Source organism: Mandrillus leucophaeus, unplaced genomic scaffold (assembly GCF_000951045.1).
Source record: "Mandrillus leucophaeus isolate KB7577 unplaced genomic scaffold, Mleu.le_1.0 Scaffold902, whole genome shotgun sequence".
Lineage (NCBI taxonomy): Eukaryota > Metazoa > Chordata > Mammalia > Primates > Cercopithecidae > Mandrillus > Mandrillus leucophaeus.
This window is the reverse complement of record NW_012109831.1, coordinates 709,911-719,177: the sequence shown is the minus strand read 5'-3', so window position 1 is coordinate 719,177 and position 9,267 is coordinate 709,911. Positions and strand designations below refer to the sequence as shown.

At 57.3% G+C, this 9,267-nt stretch overlaps 1 protein-coding gene across 1 annotated transcript; it reads left to right on the top strand.

Moving 5' to 3' along the window:
- Positions 1-1,587: 1,587 nt before the first annotated feature.
- KNCN (kinocilin) lies at positions 1,588-7,158 on the top strand. Its single transcript, XM_011969778.1, has 3 exons — positions 1,588-1,738; positions 3,529-3,603; positions 4,977-7,158. The coding sequence occupies exons 1-3, from the start codon at positions 1,588-1,590 to the stop codon at positions 5,054-5,056; spliced, it is 306 nt and encodes a 101-aa protein (XP_011825168.1). The 3' UTR covers positions 5,057-7,158.
- The last annotated feature ends 2,109 nt before the right edge of the window (positions 7,159-9,267 follow it).

Sequence of the window (9,267 nt, the reverse complement as noted above, 5' to 3'; positions counted from 1 at the left end):
GGAGCTCACTCCTGGAACCTGCCCTCAAGGGGCTGTCAGTCTACAGAAGAGATAGAACAAGAACAGGGCAGCCATGGAGGCAGGTGGAGGGACGAGAAGTTGAGCCTGGTGACATGAGACTGCATATGCGGTGCAGAGAGGGGGCATCCAAAGAGACGCCAGGGAGGCTGGCGACGGGACTCTGAGCAGGATTATGGGACCCTAGGAATTGTGCCCAGGTGCAGGGCCAGGCCGGGGCATATTCTGGGATTGGGAAGGCCCCGATCCATAAAGAGTCAAATAATGCAATGAATGATGAAGGCTGGAATTAGGGACTGGGGCAGGGCTCAGGGCTGGGCTGGGTTGGTGACCACTGCCCAGCCTTGGGTTGGGGGATCCTGCAAGTAGCTCAGACGGGCTGGGTGCAGATGCTCAGTTCAGCGGGTGGGAAGGCACCAACCATGACCCAGCCCCTACCAAGTCCTCTTCCCTACCCTACCCCTTAGGTGTTTTCCTCCTGCCCACACCAGCGCCACCACTGCTCTTCCCTGTCACTCCCAGTCGGGGATCCCCAAGGTGGCTAGAAGGGTTCACCCTCCATTCCACTGGCCACTAAAAGGGGGGTGGGTACCAAGCCCACACCTGAGGACAAGGAAGTCCCGTGAGATCAAGCTTCAAACTAGAATGCCCTCAGCCCTGCCTGGGAGCCCAGAGGTGAACAGGATAGGGATGTGATGGGCAGGGGTAGGGAGCAGACTTGGAGAGATGCCTCTCCCTGCCTGCTTTCTGTCCCAGGTGCAGTTCCTGTCTCTTGAGCCTCCTGCCGTGTGTCTATCTCAGACTCCAAGCAGAGACCCCAGGTGCACCTCCAGGCCAAAGGGCAGAGCACAGCAGAGTGGGCCCTGAGTATGTGACCAGGAGTCTCCTCACATCCCTGGCTTCTGAATGACATGCAAAGCCACCAGCTCATTCTTCTCCCTCAGGAACCAGCAGTGGAACCTGGGCTGACTGCCTGCTGGGCCCCGGGACCCAGACAGCCGCTCACATTGCAACCTCATGAATAACTCAGCACCTCCCTGCTGCCTACATCTCTGAGGAGCCTGTGGCCCCTGGACCAACTCCCCCTTCACCCCGCCTCTCATTGCTTTAAATTTTCATAGGCTGAGGCCCAGTGGCAAGTGAGTGGCTCTAGGAAGATGGGGCAGGATGTCCTGGGCAGGGGAGCTTGAACTCTCCTGGGTGGAAGCTGGCAGGGAAGGATCCTATGGAGCAGGCCCAGCTCCCTAGAACTCTGGCAGCCAAAGCAGAAATGTAGCCAGACAGGAGTCCCAAGGGTGGGCTTCAGCTTCAGAGGGCTTTAAGAGAGGAAGAGTAAGCTGGGTGACCTGGTACAGATCCCTGGTCAAGGTGGGACTGGGGGGCCCCTAGTGGAGCAGTGGGATAGGACTTCAGATAAATCCCAGGGTTCCCCGCCCATAATCTTACTGCCCAGAAACTCCCACCCTGAAGTTGGAGCGCCAACAAGGGGACATCCAAGAGCCCAGAAACTTCCAGGATTTTTCTGGGTCCAGACTGCACCTGCTGGAGGCAGTGCCCCTGTGGGCCTGCATGGACATCCCCATCAGCAGCAGAGATTTCCACTGCCTGCAGCTGGCCTGCGTGGCTCTCGGGCTGGTGGCCGGCAGCGTCATCATCGGCATCTCCGTATCCAAGGCTGCAGCTGCCATGGGTGGTGTCTTTATCGGCGCTGCTGTTCTGGGTGAGCAGGGGCTGGGTTGGGATAGGGAGGGGAGATTCTGGAGGTGGGGGCAGGGGCATGGTCAGGTAAACAAGGAACAGGGAAGGGCTGGGTCAGCAGGAATCAGTTGGGGAGAATGGAAGCTAGAGGTGTGAGCAAGACCGCCATCAGGGGCACAGGTGGGAGAGGAGGGATGCGCTGGGGCTCCTTCCAGCCAGGGGGAGGAGACAAGAAGGGGAGCTGGCTGTCACACTCCTTTCTGGCTGCTCCCACTGGCTCTCCAGCCCCAAGTTCTAGGCTCTTGGATTTGTGGTGGGATTCATCAGCCTATCTGGGCAGAACAGGGGGTTGATGGTGGCAGGTAAAAGGACAGAGCTCCTGAGGACTCTGAGCCAAGACAGGCTCCAGCTCAGAAAAAGGGTTTCCTGTTCTTTCCCTGTTTGCCTCCACAGCAGCTGTGTCCATCTATCTGTCTGTGTGGGCGAGGCACACTGATGGCCCCTCAGTGACGCTGAATGCCATCCCTTACCCCACCACTCCCTCCCAGGCCAAAAGCAGGACCAGAAGCACCAGGCTAGGGGACTTTGGGTGTCTACACCTGCAGGTTCTGGCACAGATGCTCATCGGGGAATGGAGTCGGGGCAGGCAAGGCAGGACTGGCTCTGCTGCTCCTGCTCCCCAGGTCTGGGTAGAGAGCAGCATGCTGAGGACAAGCACCCAGTCTGGCCCTGGGGGCCCTGGGGGAGCATGGGGACGGCAGAGAGGCAGCGGTGCTGTCAGCCAGGCTCATTCCAGCAACCTGCTCTTCACCTAGGCACGGTGGAGCCAGGCAGCTGGGGCCTTCACAGACTGTAGCCCCTTCCCCAGACAGGCACTGCCCCCCACAATCCAGATGGACACACCCACGGGCTCACATTTACACACTCACAGTCCCAACTCTGCACACTGTGCTCCTCCCGTGCACACCCATATCTCACAAACCACCCCTCAGGCTCCCAGCCCACCCACAGCCTCAACATTCACCAGACCCTCCCCATCACAGAACCCCCTGTGTCTCTTCTCAGGGTTCCTCATCTTGGCCTACCCCTTCCTGAAGGCTCGGTTCAACCTGGACCACATCCTGTCTACCATAGGTGAGGCCTCTCCCTGATCCTAGCAGACCCCTCTGCCAAGGACTGTTCCAGACCCTTTGTGTGTTCGTCTGTGATCCACTGTGCGGCTGGGCTGAGCCCATATATGAGACCACTCTAGTTGTCTGTGTTAGAGCTGCTGTGTGTGTGTGTGTGTGTTGTGCAGGCGTTGCCATGACTACAGCACAGCAGAATCCAGCCCGGTGCCTGCAACAAAGGTGCCTGAACCAGCTCAGAGCCGGGAAGTCCATCTCCCTTGAGAGATTTTATGACTCCCCAAAGCGTCCAACATCTCTAAATAACTCCCTCTTCATCCCTGAGCCCCCATGAAAGATCCTCTATTTCCCCTAAGACCCCATGGCTTCTGCATAGCTCCCACCTCATTTCAGCTCCCCAAATACAGGCTGCCATCTCCACCAATCCTATGGGGCTTTCCATGGCCCCAGTTCTCCCCAGGACCTCACTTCCCTAAAAGATCTGCCATTTCTCCTTCAAGGGCCCAGTTCCTTTTCTCCTGCCCAAATCAGCCCAGATCATGTGAGACCTAAAGGAATGCAGTGGAGCAAAGACAGCATCAGGGATGGAAACTAGACAGCAAGAAGGACTTCCCTTCCCAACCTGGGCTTGATTTGGGGAATGACTCAGTAACCAGGGAGGGCTTGGGGTGTTCTCATCCTGCAGGAAGCCTAAGAATCCATCCCCATCCAGGGCCAGACCATGGAGAAGGAAGATCCAGCACCAATGGCAACAAGGAAGGTAAGTTTCAGAAATTCCCAAGTCCATCTTTCTTTTTTGAGATAGAGTTTTGCTCTTGTTGCCCAGGCTGGCGTGCAATGTCACAATCTCGGCTCACTGTAACCTCTGCCTCCCGGGTTCAAGCGATTCTCTTGCCTCAGCCTCCCAAGTAGCTGGGATTATAGGCATGCGCCACCACACCTGGCTAATTTTTGTATTTGTAGTAGAGACGGGGTTTCTCCATGTTGGTCAGGCTGGTCTTGAACTCCCGACCTCAGGTGATCCACCCTTCTCAGCCTCCTAAAGTGCTGGGATTACAGGCGTGAGCAACCGCGCCCAGCCTGAGTCTGTCTTTCATCTCCCCTCCCTGACTGAGCAGCTCTGTGGGGCCTGGGAGCCTTGAGCAACGTCCTGAAGGGGCTTCCTCAGTGCAGGGGGATGGTACTGCTGGCAGTTTCCCCATGTGCGCAGTCAGACCCTTGCTGCTCCAAGCTGAACTGATCTTCTCTTGCTTATCCTGAGGGCTTCTGTCTTGCCCAGCATGGACACTGGGATGAGGGCACCTCCCTGCTTCTTCCCCTCCCTCCCCTCCCCCTCCCCCAGGTCCAATGCCTCAATTTATTTTCCCACTCCCCTCTCCCAACTCCCCCAGGGTCAGAGGAGCTCAAAGGGACCCAAGGCTGGGGTGCCCAGTGCCCAGGGCAGAGCTGGGATAGAATGGGGAGGGGTGGATGTGCCAGGGGACAGTTTCAGCCCAGTTTAAAGAGGCACCCATGCATACCAGCTTTGGGTACTAGTTTTAACCACCCCAGTTTAAAGTTCGTACCCCAAACTGGGCATCTCCTTGTTCCTCCACCCCACACCTGGAAAAATTCCAGGGCAGGAGTTTCTCAACGATGGCCCCAGCCCAGTCTCTGCCACCAGTGGCAGGATGGCTAATACTCAGCAAAAGGGCCCATTCCAGACACTGCTCTGAGCCATGTTCATCTATTATTCACTCTTTTAAGTCTCACAACAACCACATGAGGGCGGTACTGTCATTAGTTTCATTTTACATATGGGGTAACCGAGGCACAGGGAGATTAAATGACATGCCCAAGACCACACAGCCAGGAAGTTCTGCAGCCGAAGCTCAAACCAGGCAGTGGGCTCCAGGGTCCTGCCTCTACCCCCAGCCCATGCTGCTGTCCTCTTGAAAGCCATCCTGACTGGAGGTACCTCTTTAAACTGGGCTGAAGCTGTCACCTGGGATGTTCCCCTCTCCCCATTCTATCCCAGCTTTGCCTAGGTTCACCGGGCACCCCCGCCTTGGGTCCCTTTGAGTTCCTCTGACCTTGACAACTCCATGGGCACCTGTCTACTGAGGCAGTTCTTGTCCCTGGTCTCTCCCCCAGGAGCCCGCAGCAGCCTGTCTACCGTGAGCAGGACCCTGGAGAAGCTGAAGCCAGGGACCCGGGGGGCTGAGGAATGCTGAGGCAAAGTCTGAGGGGCTGCCCCTTCCCTGCCCTCCCGTCCTGCCTGCGGCCCCATCTCAGTGCCCTCCTGGGTTAGAAAACCCAAACCGGAGACACGCCAGGCCCTGCAGACCCCAGAGCAGCTGGGAACAGCGTCTGGAATGGAGCCTTTTGCACTCGCCTGGCCAAGGCTCTCAAAAATGGATTCCACTGGTGTGGGCTGGGGCCTGGAGCAAGGTGTTGCTGGATGCCCCCACAGGGTTCCCGTGTTTCAGGCTCCTGCCCTGACCTTTCTTTCTGGACTACAGCTCAGCTTTGTTGCCTGTTCGATCTACTGATTGGTTTCTCTGGAATTTGGGGTCCAAGGCCCTGACTATGACCAGGATGCCCCAGTCCCTTGCTCTAACCTGGCTTCAGAAGTGAACCACAGGCCCACAAGAACCACAGACAAGGACCCTCCACCCCCACGGTCTAGCCCAGGAGCTCTAGAGCTCACTAACCCAATAGAGGGGCTAGACAAGATTCTTTTTCAAATATCAAATCTCCTGGCAGTTCCTCAGGGACAGGCTCTGAGCAGCAGCAAATCAGATGGAGGATTCTGGGGGGCTCACAAAGGGACAGGTATAACCAACCTTGCCTGGGGGTCAGAGGAGGCGACTTCTCAGCTGAGCCCGGCCCTGTGACCCCTGGTGTCTAACTCCACCACTCAAGACTTTTTGTGATCTGACTTCTCTCTTCCCCCGATCTTCTCACTGCTCCCTGAAGAAGCGAAACATATTCCTGTCTCCAAGCTTTGCCCTGTGTTCTCCAGGGCCCTCCCTGCTTCTCTCTGCCTATCAGACTCCCCACTTTTAAAGGCCCCATTCAAAAAATCTCCTACCCACGTGCTCTCCTCATTCTCTTCCGCCAATCTCTGTCTTGCTGCCACCTTTCAGGCAGGGCTGAAGTCTTCCTTTTCACAAAACAACTATTAAGCCAACTTAAGTCTACTGAACGTTGCCCCTGCTCTAGTGCCTAGCACCAGACCAGTAGGTGCTTAATAAATGCCAACGGCTTCAATTTAATGTAAAAACAATTCCCTAGGCTTTCCCCGGGAAGCCACTTCAAAGTCCCATCTACCATGGGTAGAGCAAGTGTGGAGCAAGGAGGCCCAGGTGTGGCCTCACAGAAAACCCTGCTCCTCCCTCCACACCTGCACCCTCCAGGCAGAGTTGTGTGACCTCTACAGAGACGCCCTGTCCATATGGCCACTGGCCTGGTTTAGTGAGCAGAAGACAAGCTAGAAATAGTGTCCTTCTCCCAGGATCAGTGGAGGTGGCACTTCCTCTTAGACGCCTCCCCTGACTTTACTGTGCTTCCCAGCCCCAGGGTTTCCCTCCTTCACAGCCCAATCACTCTGAGTGGCCTTTGTCTGTTTCCCCTCCTGAGAGTGGGAGCAGAGGGCCAGGCACCCAGAAGACACCCCAGTGGATGTGGGAAAACCGAAGTTTTCTGAAGCAGCAGAGTCCATCTCAGATGGGAAAGCTGAGGCCCCACTGGAAAAAGGACTCATCGAGTCCCATGGTGAAAGGTCACGGGGCCAGGCCTGCAGCCAGGTCTATCTCTCCCTATCCAAGGCTCTATCTTCTGCTGTCCTCTGCACGGGCGGCAGGGATCAGCTCTCTGACCACAGTGTGACAGACCTCCACGAAGGGGCTGCCTTCCACAAATGCTGGCCAGGTGTAGAGACTTCAGTTCTTTCAGCTGAGAGAAGCAACTTTCTCTCCTTGAATTTCTCTCCTCTCCACCCAATTGCTGCCTATTCCCTGCCCCTTCTCTTTTCCTTCATTATCCTCAACAATAGCTCAGGCTGCTGGTCCCTACTCAATCAATGAGGAGGTGACCCTTCCTCCTACCCATCTTTTCGATCCTCACCTCAGTGCCCTAGAGATGCCCCAGGGTGGAGGGGATGGGAGTGGGGGATGTGGAGCCTGAGCTGTGGAGAGGGTGGTTCCCTATCCCCTGCCCATCAACCCCTCTCAGCCAAGCTCTCCCCAGGATGGGGCTACGGAATCCCCAGTGCCTGGCGGGGCCAGGCACAGACAGATGCTGGGGGCCAGGTGCAGTAAATCAAGGAATGAAAACATACAACAGCAAGAGCTATGTCCACCAGGGAAGAACTGGGTGAGGCTTCAAAGGACCCTTAAACTGAGTGGACATTCTTGAGCCTGGTCCTCCAGTTCCTCTTTTTCCTTGCTGTGGGCTTCCTGAAACATGTTCCCTCCAGCCCAGGTGAATGTCCCAATACATTTTCCTCAAGTACATGCCCAGCCTCAACCTCCCCACTCCCATAGTCACAGGAGTAGTCAATGTGGAGACATGTGGCTTCTCCCCCTCACACTTTGAGAAAAGGTGAGGTCAGGCCCAGCTGGCATGGGTAGTACGGTAGCATTAGGGAGAAGTAGAACCCTCCAATATTTCAGCATGGGACAGGGGCGTGGACAGGGACAGGTCTTTGAACCAAGCTCTTCCAGTAGTCTGTTCAAGAAAAGAAATTGGTTCTTTCCAATAGCCATTCTCACACCAGGACTGTGACTATGACTGTGCCTGGCCCTGGGCTGGGTGCTGAGAACACATAAGTGACCCAAAGGTGGAGAGTGCTTGGTCCAAGCAGCTTCCTTGAAGTCGCATGCCTGCTGGGCCAACCTGGAAGAGGACTGCCTAGGCTGGGGCTGGAGTTTGGAGATAAGACTCACATCCTGGTTCCCAGGGGCTGGGGCAAGAGGCTGTGGGGCCTTGAGCCTGGCTTTCCCCGGATGCAAAGGGAGGATACGGTAGCCCTTCCCCACAGGGCCACTGTCAGCATGAAGGCTGCAGTAGGGTTTATGAATGGATAAGTGAATGAATGAAGGCAGAGGTTGGAGAGATGTTCTTTCAGCTGAACTCCTCCAGGGTCTGAGAAGTCAGCACCTCAGTCTTCCCTCCCACACAGCCCAGCTTGGAGGTGGACCTGCTGCCCAGCACTCCCTCCCCAGCCCTCAAACCAAAAAGCTCCTACACACACCACCAGGAGATAGAGTCACCCGCTAGACAGGCTCGTGGCCACACCCCTTTCTAGGGTGCAGGATTGGTGGTTGATTGGAAGGGATGCTGGAAACAAGCCCATCCCCGGAAAAATTCCACCTCTCCCCCGCCCCACAGCTCCAGCCTGCTCCTGAAAAGGTGGAGAATCCATTTGAAGTTGAAGGCAGAGCCACTTCGACTTGTACCCGTGCCCTAGAGTGAGTTGCAATATATCCGTGCCTGGCTCTCGGAAAGTGCGGACGAGACGGTGTGGGTGGGCTAGGAGTTATTTGCAAGAGTGCTTGCAGACCGCGAAGCCTGGAGGAGAAGGGGAGGACGGAACGGAGTGGAGAGGGGAGGTGTATGGTAAGAACCCCGCTCGCCCAGGGTTGAAGGGGAGCTGAGGGTCGGCGGCCAACGCTTGGAGGAGAGGCTGTCTCTTATACACATCTAGATGTGTATAAGAGACAGGGGTTGAAGGGGAGCTGAGGGTCGGCGGCCAACGCTTGGAGGAGAGGGGCTCCGGGTGGCGGGAGGCGGCTGGGGACCTGCACAGGCCAGCGCGCTGGCCCCTCCCAGTCCACCGCCGCCGCTGCGGGGGCTGCGCCAGGGGAGCCGAGCCGAGTGGGAGCGGGTCTGCGCGTCTCTGCCCTGCGCGCACCGGCTAGGGGTCCAGGACGGGGTGCCCTCTTCCACCCACCTGCTGATCCAGAGTCTCCAAGCTGCTCGGTCCAGGACCACCCCCCGGCCCGCCCGGAAACCCAGCCGCGTGGGAGAGGGCGACCCCACCTCCAACCCCCGTGCTGTGAGCCGGCCCAGGCCCTAGAAGCCAGCGGACGGCGGAGGGGGTGCCCGGCCTCTCTCCTGGCTGTCCTGCGCTCGAGGGATCCTTCCTTCCTGCTGACCCAGGGTGCTCAGGGGTCAGCCGGGTCAGGCCCGCAAGGAAGTGTCCACGGACCGGCTCAGGCAAGTGAAGGAGCTGTGGGAGGCTGGCGGGAGGGGGCTGAGGAGGGGACACTTACTGGAACGGGGAAGAGACTCCATCCAGCCTGAGCTCCAGGGGACAGGAGTAGTGCCCGGAGAAGTGGTCAAAAACCTGTAGCCGTGAGAGGACAGGGCTGAGAAAGACAGAGAAGGATGCAGGAGAAGGGGAGACACTCCACAGGCACTGGCGGCTCCGGGGCTTCCT

Bases quoted from the DNA above. Each gene is read 5' to 3' on its own strand.
- KNCN (XM_011969778.1), top strand. From the start codon at position 1,588: ATGGACATCCCCATCAGCAGCAGAGATTTCCACTGCCTGCAGCTGGCC. The intron at 1,739-3,528 runs GTGAGCAGGGGC...CTCATCCTGCAG, and splicing joins TATCGGCGCTGCTGTTCTGG to GAAGCCTAAGAATCCATCCC. The intron at 3,604-4,976 runs GTAAGTTTCAGA...TCTCTCCCCCAG, and splicing joins CACCAATGGCAACAAGGAAG to GAGCCCGCAGCAGCCTGTCT.